At 35.6% G+C, this 22,262-nt stretch overlaps 1 protein-coding gene across 3 annotated transcripts in view; it reads left to right on the top strand.

Annotated features, from left to right (window-relative positions):
- The window catches only part of TAFA2 (TAFA chemokine like family member 2), a 508,120-nt gene extending 489,240 nt beyond the window's left edge, over positions 1–18,880 (top strand). For 2 of the 3 annotated variants that reach the window (XM_053226445.1, XM_027071363.2), the window contains one exon: positions 16,769–18,880. In XM_053226445.1, the coding sequence (XP_053082420.1) occupies positions 16,769–16,780 (12 nt within the window). In that variant the 3' untranslated portion in view covers positions 16,781–18,880. Of the gene's footprint in view, positions 1–8,044; positions 8,288–16,768 lie in introns of all 3 variants that reach the window. The other variant, XR_008300299.1, reaches the window with a different exon arrangement.
- Positions 18,881–22,262: the final 3,382 nt, after the last annotated feature.

The raw sequence follows: 22,262 nt of genomic DNA, 5'->3' as shown, positions 1-22,262 counted from the left end.
CTGTTGGTGGGAATGCAAACTGGTGCAGCCACTGTGCAAAATAGTATGAAGCTTCCTCAAAAAGTTAAAAACAGAACTTCTCTACAATCCAGCAATTGCACTACTGGGTATTTATCCAAAGAATATAAAAATGCTAATTCAAAGGGATACATGCACACCTGTTTATAGCAGCATTATTTATAATAGCTAAGATATGGAAGCAACCCAAGTATCCATCAAATGATGGATGGATAAAGAAGATGTGGTGTATAAACTAATTTATCATATATATATATCTATCATATATATATCTATATATATATCTATATCTATCATATATATATATCATATATATATCTATCATATATATATATATATATCATGTAATGACATGTATGGAGCTAGAGTGTATTATGCTAAGTGAAATAAGTCAGAAAAAGACAAATATTATATGATTTCACTCATGTAGAATCTAAGAAACAAATGAGCAAAGGGAAAATATGCGAGAGACAAACCAAGAAATAGACTCTTAACTACAGAGAACAAACTGTATGGTACCAGAGGGGAGGTGGGGGGAGGGGGGTAGATGAAATAGGTAATGGGGATTAAGGAGTTCACATGTTGTAATGAGCACCAGGTGATATATGGAATTGTTGAATTACTACATTGTACCCCTGAAACTAATATAACACTGTATATTAACTAATCAGAATTAAAATAAAAACTTAGAAAAAAAGAAAATGTTATGTGTGTGTGTGTGTGTGTGTGTGTGTGTGTGTGTGTGTGTGTATCATATACAATGGCATAATTTCAGCCATCTGTAGCAACATGGATGGACCTAGAGGGCATTATTTTAAGTGAAATAAGTCAGACATAGACAAATACCATATGATATCTCTTATTTGTGGAATATAAATAAAAGAAAACAAAACAAAAAAACCACAGCACCAAGCTTATAGATACAGTTAATGGATTGGTGGTCATGAAAGGTGCAGGTTGGGGGTGGGCGAAATGGGTGAAGGGTGTCACAAGGCACAACCTTCCAGTTATAAAATAATTTGCTCATTGGGATATTAAATATAGCATGGTGACTATCGTTTACAATATTGTATTTCATATTTGAAAGTTGCTAACTGAATAAATCTTAAAAATTCTTACACAAAAAATTTATGTTAAGTAGATCCTTGTTGTAATTATTTTGCAATGTATATAAATATTGAATCATGTTGTACACCTGAAACTAATGTCAATTATATACCAAAAAAGAATTTAATATGTTTTTAAAAAGTAGAATATTTTTATATACCTAGAGGATGTTTTCTATGTGTGCAGGTTTGGCACTCTATGTATAAATTTGGAGGTTTTTTTTTTTTAAACTGTGTGTGTTGTATCTGTCAATGGAAATAGAACAAAATCATACCTGAATCTGAATTTGCTAAGCATTTATTGAACACCTATTTAGCGCCAGTCATTATATTAGGAACTAGATACCAAAGACAAATCTAGTCACAGTATTTCTGTTGTATGGAGATCCCAGTTCTTCTGCGCATTGTCTTGTCCCATCTACAATGGAAGTTTGACATATTTTTTCTGACCTACCTCTTCAGGTTATATTCCTCATATTATGAGATACCAGATTAGTTAGGAAATGCGTCTTTTGAGAAAATCCATAAGGCAAGCAAGTAAATTATAAAGTTGTCATTCTAAATGACATTAGGATCCATTAACAAATTTTTTTTAGTGTTTGTTTATTTTTGAGAGATAGAGCGTGGGGGGAGAGAGAGAGAGGGAGACACAGAATCTGAAGCAGGCTCCAGGCTCTGAGCTGTCAGCCCACAGCCTGACGCAGGGCTTGAACCCACGAACTGTGAGATCATGACCTGAGCCGAAGTCAGATGCTTAACTGACTGAGCCACCCAGGTGCCCCAGATGCATTTTTTTTATAAGAACAACAACAGCCATTATTACACTCAAGAATATAACCTCATTCTTTAGTCATATCACATACAGAGAGCTAAGAAACATAGCAGTCAGAAACACATTCTAGAGCTAGTATGCCTAGTGATTTAGTCTAATATATAAGCAAGAAAGTGTTTCTTGGGAAGGGAGTAATATTCTGTTTTTAATTTAACAAGACTTTTGCATGAAAAAAAAATTTCTCTGAGACTCCAGAACGTTTCCAAGAGCTGTACTGTTTTGCCTTAATCACTCACAATGGATGAATTGCCAGGAGCTGGTTGTCTATTTTTATAATGGGTCCTATTTGCCTCGATGAGAAATGGTTGCTGTGTTCTGTTGAGAATGTCTTCAAGGATGGTGTAATCATTAAGAAACTGGTCTCTGGAGTCAGATTACTTGGATTCATTTCCCTAATCTGCCACTTATTAGCTGGTGGCCTTTAACAAGTTACTTAATAGCTGTGTTCCTCAGTTTGCACATCTGTGAGATCGGGACAATAGTATACCCACCACATAGGGTCCCTGTCTGGAATAAATAAGTTAATATTTGTAAAACACTCAACATAGTTCCTATTTAAGGGTAAGGGCTATATTTACTTGTTAAGTAAAATACATTAAACAATAAAGTTAATAGGTGTATAAAATGAGCCAGCTTTTTCAGAACTCAAACATGAACATTATATTCCAAGTTGTCAATCTGATTAAGCACTAATGTAGAGATATCTCAAGTCTTCCCTTACCGCCTCCATACATATACGTGGGCTTTCAAAAGCAAACATTCTTCCAAGGTTGTTCTGTGCACCTATTCTCTTTTGGATTAGCTGCAAAGAGATCATGCTGATAAGGGACCACAAAGAGGAAATATGTGGATTCTAGTGTCTGTGATGGTAACAGGATCTGGGCCATTCCAGTTAGCTACCACAGATGGGCCTCATGGAAACTGTTGTGTTTATCAACTGTAAAGGCACCTTTGCTAGGCTTATGCTGCAGGAGCAGATACAGGTTTTCCTGTACAGCCACTAGACCATGGCTCTTCAGCAACATCTCTTCAGGGACTTATCAGAAGCTACCACATGAAGGTGGCATTTTTTCCCCCTGAACACTGCAATTATTGTCATTTACTCAACTGGTATTTCTATATCCATTCGTATATTTCAAAGACCGTCTCACCAAAAAAGTTTCCCTTTATAGTCAAAATGTTTTCTTAACCTGAAAGAAATGTTATGCTAGGGTTTATGTGCTAGGTTTGTGGGTTATACTTTTCTCTTCTTCATGTTAAGGTTTTTGTATTTGTTTGCCTATGGCAATTTAAGATGAAGTTAGCTTGGAGTAGTTGGTACAGCAGTAAAGGACTGCTTTATTGAATCCTGAGCCACTCTTGCCCATTTTGCTGTTACTAATACAACATTAATGTTCTTACTAAATCACAAAAACAGCAAGTAGAAGCTGATGCTGAAAGCGTTTATAGATATTCAGCAATTAGCAGAAGCTAATAATTCCTATTTATGGAATAACAAATAAAACCTAAGTGATTTTTTTAACCTCAGTACATTTCCAACAAAATGTGTTATATATAAGTTTCTACTCTTAGAAAATAACAAAAGTTGTGTTAGACCTCATGTGCATAATATACCCTCCTTATAATTTATCCTGACTCTAGCATAACCTTTGAAAATAAAGCAGACTTTGCACAGGAAATTTATAGCTTTGGAAAGGACACAGTATCAGAGAGCCAGAAATACATCCATACTTAATGTCTTATTATAGAATAAGATTTCATATTTTATAATGACAATGGGATACTGAAAATGTTAAGTATACAAACTTATGTTTCTGAAAATATTTATTTCAAGGTACTGTTTATGTTTAAAAGTCAGTATTTATTGTATTCTTATTATAGGTATTATTTCATTTAATCTTCATAGTAGTATGATGAGACAGGGACAATCTCCATGTATAGGAAAGGAAACAGTTTTTTTTGTAGTGAAATAACAGCGCCGCACATTTAAGATACTGAAGTCAGAACCAGCCATGACTGGAGGATGCTCTTAACCCATGCTCTTAACCATTACTTGTAATTACTGCTTGCCTGATTCTCTGAAAGTCTTAAATTTATTATTTTTTTTAACATCATCAGTAGGTGAACTTTAAATAAACGTAGGACACACCACCTCTTGGCCAACTTTTAATTATTCATGGTCAAGAAAAGAAAAAAAAATGAGGGAAATTGAAATTCCCAATGATCACTTTTCAATTTTACTCAAGATTAGAAAGATGCCATTAAAATATTTTTCATTATGGTGCAATGGAAGTAACAAAAATATCTAGTAAGCAAACCTCATACTTAAGGGAGTATTAGTGTTTTAAAATAGATCTAGATTTTGTAAGAAGCTTCTTTTGACCTCTTTGTTAAAATGAATCTTCTATTTCAAAGGTAATAGTGTGTTCCATGGCTTTAATTTGATTCAGAGTTCATGACCTTGGATTACAATAGTAACTGATAATATTATAGTCAGTCTTTCACATTACAACCTCAATGTCTCATTTTTATGATGGAAAAGTTGAAGAAGTTAGTACAGAGCTATATCTAGGAACCCTTCCTCAATGCCAGCCTTAAAAATTTATTACCAACTTGATGTGATTTAATGGATTTCAGAAATGTTTTATGCTTCAAAAAATGTTCCCTTTTTTTGCAACCACAGTGGCTTAAATTCCCATATTGAAGAATTATTCATTCGTAGCTTTAATATTTCAACATTCAGTAGTTGTTTACTAAAATTCAAATTTCCACAGTAAAGATGAGTACTCTATATGAATGAAGATATAATTTATTGTCCATAATAGGACATATTTCCAAGATAAGCTCAACAGAAAGTCAGGACAACAGGTGTAAAGCAGGACTACTCCTCAAACTGGAAAATATATCCCAAGTGTATCCCTACTACTTATTATGCGCTCAATTAATACTAGTCAAATAAATTAATGGAAGAAACAGGTATGCAGTACCTATTTTAGTAGGTTTGAAGTCCCAGAATGAGGATCTCAGTCCCTAGACTATCACTGCTTAGATGCATCTTCCAGAAGTTTTGCTTAATTTTTCTGAACTTCAGTGTTTTCAACTGTAAATTGGAGATAACAGTCATTAATAACAAGACCTAATAACTGTAAATAGTAAATGGGGATAATCTCAAAGAATAATTCTGAGGGTTACAAGGGAACATAAATGTGCACCAAGTTGTCTATTGATTCCAGCAATTATGATCTGAAAGGTGGAGGCAAAGGAAAGGGTGAGGAAGGTTCCAGGTTTCCATGAGGAGAAGGATCAGCTGTCTTTGGCATTCTAGTCTAGACCAGAAAATGGAGTCTGTTGCATTTCACTAAGCAAAAATCAACTCTTTGCCTTCTAAAACACTAGCCTCTGGGGTGCCTGGTGGTTCAGTCCATTAATTGGTTATTGTTATTTGTTATTTCTACTGTTATTTGTTATTTCTACTCTTTAGACTCATGTTTGTGACATTGAGCCCTACATCAGGCTCCATGCTAGGCGTAGAGCCTGCTTAAGATTCTCTCCCTCCCTCCCCCTGCCCCTTCCTCGTTTGCACACACTTGCTATCTCTCTCTTTCAAAAACAAAACAAAACAAACAAACAAACAAACAAAAACAACCTTCTAGCCTCTATATTTGAAAAAAGAAATAGGGGGAGGGGTGAGGCATCCTAAACTACATAGGGTATATAATCAGTACATAAGAAAGAGAGATTGAATTCACATTAGTTACTTTGGAAGTGAATCAATCATTGTGAAATTTGTTTACTTTGTTCCATTATAAGAAATTTGTTGGTATTTCATTTGTAACACCATACCTGATGTCAAGTGAGCATGTAATACTTAGGTGTAGGATAATTGTCACCACGGAATATTTCATGAGAAAATTTTCCTGACAGTGTTAAGCAGCAGTATGGAAATTACTCAAGAGAGAATTGCATTTAAAAAAAATTAGGATAATTTCTAACTGAAATGTTAACTGTAATGAGTATGCTGGAATCAACCTTGATGTATCTATTTGGACATTTTCCACATCCCAAGTGGTTAGTCTAATACCAATTAAAGCATCACACATTGCTATTATCTTCTTGCATCATTATTTTCATGAATTAATTTTGTTTTAAAAATCAGACCTTTTCCAAATGAGAATAAATTTAAATATCCAAGGTGCAAATGTGAAACCGATGTCAGGACCCATGCATATCTATAATTTCAAATTCTGAAACCACAGAATCATGGGAATAATCCTAAAAAAATAAAAAATGGAGGAACTGACCTTTGGGGTCACCTCATTGTTCCCCTAGCTATTCACAGAGAATCCAAATAGTAGCCCCAGGTGTCCTTCTCCTGAAATTATGTATCACTTTCCTCTTACCTTCATTCATTCATTTTTTCATTTATCTATCCACCCACCCATCCGTCATTTCAGTCTTTCATTTGACAAATATTAGGCATTATTTATGTGCCTAGAATGCTGCTTAGCACTGAGGAAACAAAATGTATGCTGAATATCTTTTTTTCTACTATATCATAGCTTAGTGTGAGAAACAGAGATTACTAAATAATCATAATATGATGAGATATGTCTTATAAAAGATGTATGGACAAAGTGCTGACTGGATGAATCACAAAAGGCTTATGAATTATGAAGTGGTAACATTGCTTCTGAGGTTTGAAAGAAGAGATTTCTGGCAAAGGTAAAAATGTATAAAGATAAGGAGATATGAATGGGCATATCAAGTCCTGTGAATATTAAATAGTTAGTTATGACTAGAGATGAGCCTGTTTGTCTCTGAAGGGACTGGGAAGATGGAGAGATGAGGGTAGGTGGATTGATATGAAGCTCCTATAAATTTCCTCCAGCTTCATCCTTTATAACAAGTGTCTATGGCAAGTCATGACACCAACCCACTTTATGACTGCATTGGCTCTGACCTGTGTGGATAAAATCAAGTACTCATGATGACCCGAACTCAAAAGTTCTGTTATTTCTCAGGCCATCATTTTAGTCTTCCATTTTCCATTCAGGTAGGGAGAGATCTAGGTGTGACGAGGATAAGGGGTTGGTTCTCATTACTCAAATATTCCATTTTTTTTTTCAAAATTGGGAGACATCTTTCTATATTATAACATTATTAATTTTTTCTCCTGCTATTGGTTTTAACGATCCTGAACTCTCAAATTTATGTAGGAAATGTTTTACTTCTGGTTCATATTACCAAAACCTTCTATTGTCTGATTCTAAATTGTTAGCCACTCCTTCATAGGATTTTTATTATTTATTATTGTTATTCATGTTATACTCTCAAATATTTGAAATTCAAATAGTAGATGTTTGATATCTCTGGAGTAGCTTGGGAAAGAGATTATAAAGCAAACCTTTGCAGGTCTATATCTGTAAAATGTCATGGATCCCATTCAGACTGTTAATCAGGATTACACAGTTGATCAGCAGAGAATAACAAAGCTGGCTTGTGAATGCCTATGGGTGGCTAGACCTATACATTGGTTAAATGACCTGGCCCCATTTATCAACATTAAATTGTGTACAATTTAGGTTCATGCTTTAGCAAAATCACAAATTACCGTAGACATGGCTGTTCAGGAAAGATCATGAATATTAAATCTTTGAACTGTGATTGAATATTACTACATAATACTATTTGCATAGTTCTCTTACCCTTTTATGTTAAAATGATGGTGTACTAATTTCTATATACTTTCTCCCTTGACTTTAATGAACTTTTTAATTAAGTTTGTGCAGAACGCTTCTCAAAATATTCACAAGAAATTCTTGCTATTTTTGTATCAATTTCTCGTAAAAGCTTTTTTATTTTAGGTCCCGTTTATGAGTATCTTTCTGAAATTAAAAAAAATGTTCTACGAGTTCGTGATCCTCTAGGAGAGATGCAAACCCATCTCCATTGTGAACTTTTATGGACGTAAAAGAAGTTATTGTCTCACTGTCCCTTTATGTTTGTTGAAATGTTCCCTTTCTCCCAGGTTTGCTTCCTGTAATAATCTGTTGAACAGTGGAGTACCTGACATGTGTTTGTTCCTTAGGCAAACGTGTAAAACTCTTCAAGTTCGAATGGAGAAGTAGAAAAAGAAGGTTTCTGCTGTGCCTGATGACAATTTTTGATTTTTCCACACTCAAAAATATTCTGGCTCCACGTTGGAGCACTAGTGTGGCGAATCCTAGTGTTGGTCGGATTCTAAGGAAGGGACAGAAGTTTCGTTGAGGAGTAAAGATTCAAAACATCTCCCGAAATGAGCGCTCGTCTTGGTTTATTTCTCACAGAGCAGGTGTGTACACTGTGTTGCAGGATTAACTGTAACCTAATCTTTCTTATAGTTACCATTAGCATTCCAGATGCTCCTGATTTCAGGGTGAAAGATGAACTTGGTATAGCTTTAGGGATCAGAAAGCAAAGAACTGTCTCAGTATTCAGTAAAGAAAGGCATTGAACTATCTCCTATAGAAATAAGGAGGGGGCATCACTCTGAACTATTATGAGGCCCACCAATTAAACTGTGATTGAATATCACAAGGTCTTAGAAGGAGGTGAACCTAATATTGTCACCTACAGTGGCCCTGCCATTGACATTGTTTTTCCAAGCATAGGAAATGGATAATAAAAACTTTGGGTGTACTAGTGGACCTCTGTCAGTGTTCAACCTGCCTGTTAATATAGAAGTTAACATGAAAAGTACTGAGCCCAAATGAAGATAATATTCTTACTTAATGGTCCAATCCTTACATAAATCGCTCTATAATTGAATCAGCTATGTCAAATTAGCATCTAAGCTATTAGAAGTACCTAAAGATTCATATTTTGATCAACTTTGAGATTTTGAAACTTCTGCTATGTGACTATTATTCTTAAAAGAAAAAAAAAAAAGAAACCCAGGGAAGAATGTAACTGAGAAAAAAGAAGGGAAGAGGCAAAAGCACCCGACATATGAAACATCACTGACTATATTACCCTGTTTGTCAGAAAATACATTCTAGGTTTGGAAGTTACAGACAGCAAATTTTTTTCCAAGGTCTGCCACATATGGAAGGATAATTTCTAATGTAATATTATGGAAAAGGACAGGGCTGGGGAGGAGGGCGAATGTGCTACTTCAGGCATGGTACCGGCTTGGTACACGTTGCACCAAGTTCTTCTCCAGGTGACAACAACATCTTCTTTACTCAGACAGGTATCTCAAGGAAAGAGCCATTTGCATTTATAACTCAAACCATCCAGGAAGCTCAGAGAAAATGCTGTTCTTGGTAATCTCTAGGCTATCAAGTTTTAGCCCTTCTCCCCTACCCACTTCTCTTAAATTCACCTTTTGAGCACAATTTGTACTGTGTACCTTCTGCCAGCCCTCATATGCAGTGAAGCTGAAACTCTTGAGAAGTGAGATCCTTGAACAGATTTAAAATTTTAAAGTAAGGCTTTATGTCAGAAAGTGGATAAAAACTATCAATTCAAATGACTCCTTCATAAATTAGAGGTGAGTCTAAAAAACGAACCCAGTATCGAATTTAGCAGGTAAAGTACCTTCCGATTGAGTTCATAATCTCCACTGTCTCTAAAAATGTGAGAACTCTGCTGGTATATGGAATATTTTTTTAAGTCTATTCAGATTTCCTTCAAGTATTCAAAATAATTGTTTTCCTTTTTTAAGGACTTTTGAATGTTTCTGAGAGAAAAATAACTGGATCCCATTATCCTGTTGTCTTTCAGAATTATCTTCATTCTGGGGGTCATTTTCCACCTGGAATAAATACAAGTTGTGTACAGGAGCCAGGAGAAGGAAAGTCTTAAATTTTCTTGATGTCCCAGAGGAATTTATTAACTATCCAAAGAGAAATCAGGCAATGTTTTGTTTTGCTAGCAGTGAATGTCATCCAGGCAGTATCAGTCGACCTGCTTCTGAGGAGATGAATGTGCATAAATGGCAGTGCAAACAGTCATCTGCTTTCATGAGTCACGTAGAAGAGTTCATGGCAGGCGCACTGTACAGCTTTCAAAGTTCCAAGAAATAGGGCAGGTCCATCTGTTCAAAAGATTCATTTCCAGTCAAGATCTTCATTTACACAGCATAGGAAGCTGAAAGCCAGTGACAGATGTGTTTGTGGTAAAAGCTTACTAGTTCTGCATTCTAATATGATGAATAGGCTTCTTAGAAAAATGAACTCTACACAGTGGTTGTACCACCAGTGAATTTAGGTAATCAGAATAAAGCTTAATCCCATATGGAATCAGTGCTTCTTAAGAAAAGTCTTAGTAGTTTGGCGATAGAAGGGAATTAGAAGCTCACTTAGTCCGACAGAGTGAGCTGACAGATATAAGCCCTGGAGATTCTGAGATTTTTAAGTGGCTTGTCCAGTGTTCTAAGACTAGCAGGTAGTAACACTAGTATAAAACTTTTATCAGAATAAGGCCATGTCTCCTCAGTTATGTTTGGTGCTTTGCTTCTCTCCAGAAGTCTGGTTAGATTATATGCCATCTTCTGCTTCCACACTGGTACCCACATGTGTTATACCTAAATATAACCAGCTAGCTAGGGCAGTGCTCTGTGCTGTCTGCAATGACTCCCAAACATCCAAAGCTGTTAGATTTTTTGAGAATTTATAGGACAGATAACAAAGTCATTTAGTAGAAATACTGACCCTAGCTGAACTATTATACAGATGGCTTTTGGTGCCTCAAATGTTAAATGTTCAGGCCAAGCCAGCACCAGACATTCTTAGGAGGGAAAATTAAACTGTGGCATGAAAATCCAACAGTTTTCATGGCTATAGGAATCACCTCCATTGCCAAGAAAGTAAAATACAGCCTTAGTTTTTTTTATAGGTGGGTGTAATTATAAAGATGATACATATGTCATTGCCTTATAGGGCCTCATCAATACCTAAAAGCTGTCTGTTCATCTTGCTCTTGAATTATTATCCTAGACAGACAGGTGTCTTGCATTTTGTAATACCTCAGTATATAAGGTGCTTTAAGATAGGACAAGTGCATTCATGTACAGTTATGACCAGCTCAATGGCAGCTTTTCTCTAGTTTAAATGAGAAAACCTGCTTCTGCGGAGTGATGATGTTTTAATTGCACATTCTGTACACAAAAAGTAAGGGAAGAGCTTAATTCACGTACTTGTAAGAGCTACATTAAAAAAATACATTTGCAGTGAAGCAGCAATGATGTTCCACGCAAGGGAAAGTTCATTCAAATCAGCTTTTAGGATTATAAAGGTATCTAGCTTTCCATTTACTCTTATCAAATAAGTTACATTTATTTATCGGAATGTGAGTTTGACATGGTGCCTATTGTGATGTTATTTAAGTAGCTGTATTATGAAGACTGGACATGTGCTCCATTTAAACCTGCCACCTCCTTTTGGAAATATCGCCACATATTTCTTTCTTACTTACTAAATATTTGTTCTGTATGCAAAGTCTCATGCAAAAGACAAAGTAAGAATAAAAAAGAATGGAATTATGTGTCTATAAAGACTAGTGATGTATGATCAGAAATAATCAGGAACAAAAACTAGGAATTCATTGCATTCATATACCTAGAAGTGTGTGTGTGTGTGTGTGTGTGTGTGTGTGTGTGTGTGTGTGTGTGTGAATAATAGTTACCATTTACATAGAGTTTATTATGTGCCTAGCATTGTTCTAAGCACTTGGCCTATTATTTGCTCCTCAGATCATACAACCTTATGATATAGGTCCCTGTTTTACTCAAGGTCACACACTGAGTTATCAGAAGAACTAAGCACTGAACCTAGGAAGCATGGCCTCAGGTACATTCTTTTAAACCGCTCCTCTGTATCATCTCATCTGAAAAGATAGTCTCACTCCCAAAGCAGGCTAAAAGGTCGTGTTCCCCTCTTTATATGACTTTTATGATTAGAAGAATATGAAATGAATAATTGCAAGATCAGTTTCTAGAAGACACGGAAAATTAACTTGAAATCAATACTTACAGAGAAATAAGCAGTATTGCCCCCTCCAATAGTTATCCTATGTATCATCTTTTGTGTCGTGTTTGGGAATTATGACTACTACCACCTGTTATAATTTAAAAAACATTTACCTGGAGACTTTCAAGGGATTGTCTTATTTAACCACAATAGCAAATGTATGAGGCCTGATGATAATACAATTCTCATATTACATTCCGGGAGACTAAGGCTCAGGGAATTCAAATAACTTCTTCAGCCCCAAAATGTGAGAAATTGCTAAGGCAGAGATCTGAACCTAGGCTGTGTGCCCACGGAGCCCACACTTTGTCATGCCTCTCACCATAGTGTGTTGTCTCCCCCTGACAATGCAGGCGCAAGGCTTGAGTGGGAAAAAAAAGGAATTACAGACTCCATGAATATAATTATTTTAAGAACTTTATAAAATCATCTTTTACACGGGGGACAGGATAGATTCTTGAATTTCCTTTTTAGCCTTTCTAATTTATCTTGAAGATAGGCAGAGGATACTTCATAATGTTCAAAACATAAAATAGAAACAGTATAAAATAGTTGACTTCACTTAATTTCACACTTAACTAATGTTATATATGCTATTACCTGGTTTTATTTTCTCTAATTGGCAAACAGATTTAAAGGATGTGATTTTAGCATAAATTTTTGAGAAACCTAATCACTATTCTATAATAGATTTGTTAGGTTGGGAGAGATAAATGGATGGGTTAAAAAGGGGGTAATTCTTAAAGAATTAATGCTTTTTGTTTAATGTTAGTAGGTGAGTTTCATCCTGGTGGATCATTATCAAGATACCTTTGTGCTTGTGACTAGAAAAACTGCCGTTATTATTATTATTATTATTATTATTAGCCTTTTGCATGTGTTCAACTGTTAAGTAGTTTCTCTTGCTGAATTGGCCGGTGTGCAGCACACACAAATAAGACTTACATAAAAAGAAACAGCTTTGTGAAACAATGCCTTTGGAAAGCAAATTCACTGAGGTAGTGATTAAAGCCTATAAAGCTCAAGGCACAACTATAATGACTGTAGGACCATTTCACTCCCTCATGCAGTATTTTATATCTATTGCCCTCAGAACCAAAAGACAGTGCATTCATGGTAGCAAATGCTATATCCTGTCCTGTAAGGATGGTTTTCTAACAACCTCCTGCTTTTAGTTACTGGTAACTTGCTGAAAATCTTGACCAGCTAAAACATTTTCCTGAAAATCTTCTTGACCACCTAAAACTTTTTACTCTTTGGCCTCTTCCAAAAGATACAGCTTGAGTGAAAAGAGAGCAATATTTGAGTTCTGAAAAATAAGGCGATGCTTAATGTAGTGTATTAAAAATTAATTTTAAATGAAAGCAACATTTTTAAATGTTAGATTGCATAAATATTGCTTAAACAACCCTTGCATATCAGGAAGTTCTAGTTTATAGTCTACAAAGGATAGAATGGCACTTGTTTCCCAACTAGTCCGCCAGAACTTTGACTTGAGTAACTTGCACTTGTTTAAGAAGCACATTAAATTGTGAAGGGTTGACTTGTTTGTGTGTTACATTTTAGACAGTTTCATTTTTAAGTATTATTGGGTCTTGCATATTAGGCAATTAAAATTGATAATGCACCTATATTCAAAATCATCTTTATGTTTTTAAATCTTTGGTTTTGCCATTTCATTTGGTACAAATCTGGAGGGTGTCAAGGAGGGTGCTGATACATGCTCACACAGGTTCATATTTATATTACATTGAAAAGGACAATTAGCCTTTCTTTGAATTCTGTAGGAATTCTCTAATTTGACTGAATGTCTAATGTGACCCTTTCATTGTGCTTTTAGTGCATTAAAAAAAAAAAAAACTTTCATTGTACTACTCCAGAGTTGGCAAAGCTAGGTGTTTTCTTCCTTTCTTTCTCACTCACTCTTACTTTCTTTGTTTTTGGGGTGGGGGGGAAGGGGAGAGGTGGTGGAGAGAGAGAGAATCCCAAGCAGGCTTCATGCCCATCATGGAGCTGATGTGAGGCTGGATCTCACAACCATGAGATTATGACCTGAACTGAGATCAAGAGTTGAACGCTGAACTGACTGAACCATCCAGGTGCTCAAAGCTAGGTGTTTTCATAGACATTATACTATTTGATCTGCACAGCAACCTTTTTACATAGGGGAAAACTGAGGGGCCCAGAGGTAGCATGACACATCCACTGTGACTGCTATTATTGCCACACTGACCTTATTGTAGAACTCCACAGGCCAAACCACAATTTTTGGATCAGAGTAATCTACAAAAATTAAATCTATAATTTTTTTAAATATTTATTTTTGAGAGTGAAAGAGACAGAGTGTGAACAGGGGAGGGGCAGAGAGAGAGGGAGACACAGAATCCCAAGCAGGCTCCAGGCTCAGAGCCCAATGGCAGGGCTCGAACCCCATGAGGTATGAGATCATGACCTGAGCTGAAGTTAGATACTTAACCGATTGAGCCACCCAGACACCCCTACAAAGACTGAATCTAAAACAGTCCACTTAAGCCCTATCTTCATCTCATAAAATGTGCTAGGATATTTTTAGGATTAATAACATAGGAGTATTATGTAAAACTGGGGTGAGAAAAAATCGTTTTAATCAGGTTTCAGTCTATGCTTATTTAGATAATTCTTTTAGTTGCATTTAAATTTTCACTTTCTAGCAATTATTTTAGCTGATAGAAACAATAAAAATGTATATTTATGATATTCTTAGGATATGGATTATATATATATATATGTATACACACACTATATATATATATATATATATATATATACATATATGTCTATGTGTACACATATGTTTACTGAGATGGAGGAAAAATTTGTTCCAGGTACATAGACCTTTGGTGTTGTACTGTAAACTTGAGTGTCTATTTTTAAAAGAATGTGAAAATAAAGCTTTAACATATAGTTGAGAGAATCACTCCCCAGCTTTATATAACCTAGTAGGTTAAAATGCTTAGCTTGGAATGAAGATAGAAGAATGCATTTACCATACCCATGAAGAGATTACTTGTAACCAGGGCTTGAAATGATGTAGGAGGTCAGGCCACTTGCTCTCATGGATTCACCGCACCATGTCCCTCCAGATGCCTGTGCTGAATCTCTGCTGAGGCTAACCTTTTGGTTTCCTCTCAGTCCCTTTCTTTCTCAATTCCTCTCTTTTCCTGGCACTAGTTTGGAAATATAATCCCTTGTTATGCTTTATAATTCTTCCTACTAAGAGGAGAATCTTCAGAAAAGGCAAGTGGCAATCTTGCTCAGGCAATGGCAATCAAAGACTCTGGTAAATCAGTGTTTATCAAGAGAGTCTGTCATGAAGTTTCTGTGTTTTTCACAATGATCAGTTATCTCTCCATTAATGTCTGTAGAGACATTTATATTTACTTTCCATGTTGTTCTTAACACTAACACTCAAATTGGGAGCTATTCACAGAACTTTTGTAAAGTGACCAACTAAGTGGAAGACAAACTGATCATGAGATTGCTGCTCTACCTAAGATAGCCCCTGCTCCCAGCATCTCTAGATGTCAGCAGGCCCTTTCTGTGTTTGTATCCTTCCATCCTCAGTTCAGTTCCTTCCATAGTTCCTCTGTGCATGGGAGCATGTAGTTTTAAATATGTAAGCAGATGCTCCTTCCTTGGGAAAGACAGCTGACCAGAGAGACACAAATAAGATGACATGCCTCTATGCAGAAAATACTTTTTTGAATTTTATATCTTCTTTTTGTAGTGTAATTGGAGACTAGCCATGGTAGAGCCATCGCTAGATTATTTTGCTTACTGTTTCTCTTTTTCATAGTTGCTCAAAAAAAAAAAACACAACAAAACAAAAAACAGCTTTTCTATAAATGTCTTATGAAAGGATGAGTAATTATGTAATTTAATGGAATAAAACCAAAGTACCCACAGTAATTTCCAAGGATTCACTTTTTGTTATAACTATTGCTTAAAAAGAACAATTATGAAACTCTAAGTACCTTGATACTAGAGTGTGCCTGGAAGTTCACTGACACAGCAGAAATCTGTCTCTTTCTCTATGTCCATTTATCATCCACATCTATGCGTATACAGAAAGATAGAGGTATCAGGAATTCTAGATGTTTATTATGTTGTGAAAAGCCAGTGTGGATCTCCCTCAGTAATATTTATAACAGCATTCATACAACTCTAATCAAATTTTTGAGAATTTTTGACACCTTGAAAACTTGGTAAAACAGGTGCGTAATCATTGTTTTTCTCCCCAGGTGTTCCTTTTCTCCTCATTAAAGAGTTAATTTTTCTGAAACATAATTGAGTCAAATAAACACCCATGTTTTAAACTATTTTAAGAATGGATTTTATGGAGACAAGGCCGAAGGACTGTATGTGGTCTGATTGTACTCCTGTGAACAAAGGCCTTTCTTTACTGAGGCCTAGCATAATGTGTCTTCCAAGAAGACATACGAAGACATATGAAGATTCCAGAATCATTCTTTGGACTTGAGATGGGTAACAAGACCAGTTAAGATCTTCCTGGTCACAGCTGCAGTCATTTGGATAGTTGTGCAAGTGGCTCTAAAAATATTGTGAGATGATAAATAGAAATGATGTATTTTTATAACGTAGCAACACCTGAGTATGGTAGCCTTTAAAATTTTAACATTTTATTTGATAAGGTAAATACCACCATTTTGAGTTCTCTATTAATTTCTAATACTAACTTGTGTTTGGAGTTTTAAGATTATAGCCTTGTTATAAAATGATTATATTTTCTTCTTCCTTTGTAGGTAACCCATTAACCAAGGATAAATCAATCAAGTGATCCTCAAGCCTGATTACATTCAACATATGCACAGAAACTTAATTCCTGAGGTGATCTTGAAGGGAGATTTTTATACCGCTCACAAGAGGCACTCCAGAGCTATATTTCCAAGGGATTTCATGGCTCATAATCAGCCTCTTCTTGAAACCAAGACTTTAAAAAAGTCTGACATGAACTTCTATGCCATGAAGATGTCAGATTTGAACTGTGTTCAACTTGTAAAATTGCACTTGCTAAAAGAATTTGAAGTTCCCATCTGAAGAGTTGGTGTTTCCAGGTGATGTCACAGACACTCACCGTTTGGGTTTTTGGCTTCAAATATGACTGCTTTTCTTGTTTCTGAAAGTTTGCCAAGTGCACCAGCCTTCTGCCATGGATGTGTTCCTGGGTCCGGTCCTGTGTTCACTGGCTAGTGGGAATGCACCCAGCTTTATTGATATTTCCTTTGCAAACTTCTCCTTTGGCATGGTGTAGACTGAGACAATTTTATTTGTATCCTAATCTTGGAGCTCTGAAAGCCTACATGTTTTAACATCTTAAAGTTGCTTTTGTTAAAGGAATGGAAATATATATCCATTGATAATAATTATTGCTGGCAAGTAATAGTTATCTGAATACATCAATCATATAAGAATGTATAGACAAGCTGACATGTTTCCCCAAGGCTAACATTCTACTGCAGCTCTCTGTCAGTCAAATAGGTAATAGTTAGAACTGAATTTCCATTTTCATTATATACTATTTTGTACTTCTAGAGTACTCTCCCTTTCAGTTTTTTTTTAAGTGGGCTTTTTCTTTCATGTTTGTGTTTACTTTTTTCCTTCACAGAAATCAGCAGTGAGCAGTCAAATATGTAGGTAGCCTTCAGTTTCAAAAAATTGCCAGGGATGCATGTGGATATCTGATTTCTTAGCTTGAGTGTTACTCACTTAGATTTCTTCTAGTAATTTTTTTTTAACTATACTTTCTATCATTTTAATAGACTGCCCCTTGCTCGCTCCCAATGACTGTTTGAATGCTTATATATTTGTTCAGTCTGTTAATAGAATTACTCATTTTCCTTGGCATCAAATTTATAAATATTTGCTTATAGTTGTCCCATTCAAACAATTTCTTAGGTCAGTTTCTGTCCACATTTTTGTAGTCATTTTAACATTTCTGTTTTTCAGTTCTACAGGAAAGTCTTACAAATATTTATAAAGGCCTTAAACATGTATGTACTTTTTTCCTAAGTTATTACAGAATGTATAATTTTATACTACATTTGTTTCATTTGTTATGTGAAGGAAGAATTGAAATCTCATAGCCATTCTGTAATTGGGATGTAAAGGGAAAGACTTCTTTGCTTAGTCATCTTAGACTAATAAGAAGATACTCCAGAAACTGTCCTATTAGAAGTTCCATTATGTTAGACAAGATATGAACATCTTTCGTATTTTTAAAACTCACTGACATGGCCAACTAGTTATATGTTGGCTTCCCTGATGGGGGCTGACATACCTTGGAGAATTTTGGACTGTTGGTAACAAATTTCAAAGACCAATACATTTCCCAGAATGTCTCTGGGCATAAAAATTAAAAGTGTAAAATCTGTTCAAAATTAAATTTGTAAAGTACACTTTTGGCACTGAATCAAAAAGGACACTGCCCCACAAATCCATGGAATGAAATGACTTCTTCCCTCCCTTTTAATTATACATAAAATGAATTAGATGGTTCTGAGTGGATTTTACAATAGTTCAAGACTGTATGAAATCAGAAAGAAAGAACAGTTGTGCTGGAGTTTTTGCACCAATTATAATATCATTAATTTCTTTGGAACAGAGTTAGAAAACTATTTTATCTTGGAAATTATGAATTCGTCCTAGGTTTGTTTGAAATTGTAGATCATGCTTCTCGTTTTTTTAAATGCGTCCTTTAAAACAACACTGGAAATTCTGTATTATATACAAGTGTGACACATGCATATCAATAGAAAAAAATAAATGGAATTTCAATTATACTAACTAGATTATCCCCCATAGATTAATGTTGTGACTATTCAGAAAAGGTAAATAAAATTGGGATATAAAATGGACTCTCTTTCATGAGTTACATTTGGAGAATCTGTTTTCTGATTCTGTTTTATTTAAAAAAACTTTTTTTAATGTTTATTGTTGAGAGGGGGAGGGGCAGAATCTGAGCAGGCTCCAGGTTCTGAGCTGTCAGTACAGAGCCTGATGTGGGGACTGAACTCATGAACCATTATTAGATCGTGACCTGAGCCGAAGTCAAACGCTTAACCCACTGAGCCGCCCAGACTCCCCTTGAGTGTTTTATTTTAAAAGTCCTTCTGTTACTGTTCAGGAAAACCTCTGAATTAATGGGGAAGCTGACATAAAATTTTCAACCTCCTTTTGATAAAAACCTATGGCAAATCTTGGTTCCAATAATTGATTTGCTTCTTTGCTAGGAAACAAATGAAAGAGATACATTTACACTTGTGCTACTTGCCCACATCTTGAGTATGAGCACAACTGCTGTATGTTTGCTAGTAATACGCAAAGTTATTATTATACAATTATTAAATAGGCTGCTTATCCTTTGAAATACATTACATATGGAAATATTGATGAAAATATCAGATATGGTTATAACTCAGCTTTTAAATTTTTAAAAAAGCAATTTTTAATAATAGTTTAAAATTCAAAAGCAAGAAAGAACAGAGAACCTCTGCGTACCCTTTCCCCACTGTCCTCCAGTGATACAATCTTACAAAACAAGGAAACTAGCATGGGTATAACACCATTAACTCAAATACAGACCTTATTTAGATTTTACCAGTTTCGCATGCACAGTGTGTGTATATTTGTTTGTGTGTGTGAGGGGGTGGGGGAAAGAGATATTATCCTTTTCAATTAACTTGGCAAATGTTCACTGTAGTGTGGGGTAGAGTCTAAGAATATGGTCAATGAGTGACTGATTTGTAATAACTTTTCCAAATTCTCTGTTTTTAGAATAACATCCTTTAGCTGTATTTTTCTTTACTTTTATACACCCTTGTTGCCTTAACATAATGGAAACTTCCAGTTTTATTACCAGGCCGTACCACATGTGATTTCAAATTTAGTTTTGACTTAAATGGGTAGGAGGAGAACTGAGAGTCTGTATCTAAGGTTGAAATAAAAAGGGAGTTGATCCTGTTTTTTTATTGCCCTCAGCAAGTCCTGTTCCATCACACAATGCTGTAGAGTTGGGTTGTGACTTTTGGTAACACACAATAGCTAATAGCACAGTGATTAAATGGAACTTGGATCTTTTTAAAGATTTGATTCTTTTCTCAATTCATAGGTGATATATCCATCTGAAAGAGCCATATATGCAAAAATATCAAATAGTAGTTTTCATCATCCTGCTCTTTCTCATTTCGACTTACTTACTTTGAAGTGGGGAGAATTAGAATGATGGCAGACACTTCACTAGGAGAAACAGAAAAAATAGAGAAATAGTACACTGGCAGCTTCCTGCTCCCCTTACCCACACAGAGAACTCCACGTGGTACTATTTTTATCAAGGTAAGGCCTATGTGTAATAGAATGCTCTTGAAAAAGAGTAGAGGTAGCAGATTTCTTCTTCCTTGTTTTTATTTGCACTGTGTAAAGCTGTGAAAAGTAGCATAGACATTACAAGTATCTGGCATTTAACTGACAGTTACTAAATTCCTACTAGGTCCAAATGTATCTGGCTAGATTACATTTTGGGGTTACCTGGGGTTTAGCCTTTAAAACACTTTTAAAATCAGTACACTAGGTAGTTTTTTCAATGTTCTCCATATGCATGGCACTATGCTAACCTTTGAGAAAGAGAGCACCCAAAAGACTTTTAAGTATTTTACATTTGTTTTTATTTTTTCATATGTTTTCAAAGTATTGCAAATTACTAAATAGGTACTATGTCCTAAATGTTTTTCTGGAAATTCTATTATGCAGAGTGACTGAACAGTATTTATTTATTTACTCACTTATTTATGAACTTTATTCTAGAAGTTAGGTGAGGAGGACAGTGCATGTCCAAAGTGGTGTTTTATAGATTTTAGCAAAAATGTGACTGAGAATCTTGAGAGATTGTGGACTTGAAGAGAAATGACAGAGGAGTAAAAAAAACCCAGGTAGAGGGAATGAGGGCCTGAACTTGGAGTATTATTACACTGAGAAGAATGTGAAACAGTGGATATCAATCCTGGTTGCAATTTAAATTACTTGAGGATACTAACAATGACCCATGTCTGACCCTACTCTCTGATATTCTCTTACTTGGGCTCAGGCTTTAATATTAGGCCATTTTTTTAAAGCTCCCCAGGTAATTCTAATGAACACTCAGGGTCAAGAACCACTAATGAAGGGTTTTGCCCAAGGTGGGAGTGATGAGTTGGATGACATGATTGCATGAGTGAAAGAAACACTTGGAAGGGGACTCTGGGATGTCCTAAGCCTACTAAGATGGGATAGTTGAGATTCAGTTACGTATGACAGAAAAACCTGGGGAAAAGCAGGCTGAGTGGCTAGTAGAGACAATGAGTTAAATTTTTTAAGCCTATGGAGTTTAAAGTGCCAATGAAACATTCAGAAAGTTCATGTCAGATAAGAACGGAACAGGTTTTATTGGATTTGTAATTATAGATTATTGTTGGTCTTGGTAAGAGCAGTTTCAATGAAGTGTCTATTGTAGAACTGAGCTTTCAGTGGGTTGGAGAGTGAATGAGAGATTTGAAAGTAGAAGTAGCACACACAGACTTCTCTTTCAGTGGGAAATGAAAAGGCAAAGTAGGGTAATGTTTATGGAGAGGAGGTAGAATTCAAAAAGTGCATTTTTTTTAAATGTGGAAGAGATAAACTTGTGTTTATATATTCTGCAAAAGAAGGAGGGAAGATGCGGAAGAGGTGTGTTATGAAACTAGAACTGGGGGCGCTTGAGTGGCTCAGTTAAGTGACCAACTCTTGGTTTTGCCTCAGGTCATGATCTCTTGGTTCATGGGCTTGAGCCCCACCCCCTCCATCGGCGCAGAGCCCGGTTGTGATTCTTTCTCTCCCTCTCTCTTCTCCTTCCCCGCTCTCTTGTACGCTCTCTCTCAAAATAAATAAACATTAAAAAAAATCCTAGAACTGAAAATACAAAGGAATTGAAGGCAGGAGTGTCCATATCTAGATGGAAATAAAGTCATAATGTGTAAGGAATAAACAGAACCAAATCCCAAAGAAAATCTACTGGCGTGAACAGTAAAGAAGCAATTGGTGCTTAGGTCTTTGGTGACCCCCCATAAAACAGTATCACTAGTATGGTAGACCCTGAGTCAAGTAACTTGGGTTGATTAGTACAAGGGTATCAATTTATACCCAGGCTACTGAGACTTTGGTTAATGACTCTAAGATCATAAATATATAAGAAATAAATTACCTAAGTGGCAATACTCTTATTTATGT

Source organism: Acinonyx jubatus, chromosome B4, assembly GCF_027475565.1.
Source record: "Acinonyx jubatus isolate Ajub_Pintada_27869175 chromosome B4, VMU_Ajub_asm_v1.0, whole genome shotgun sequence".
Taxonomy (NCBI): domain Eukaryota; kingdom Metazoa; phylum Chordata; class Mammalia; order Carnivora; family Felidae; genus Acinonyx; species Acinonyx jubatus.
Note: the sequence above shows the minus strand (reverse complement) of the source record. Positions and strands in the feature narration are given on the sequence as shown.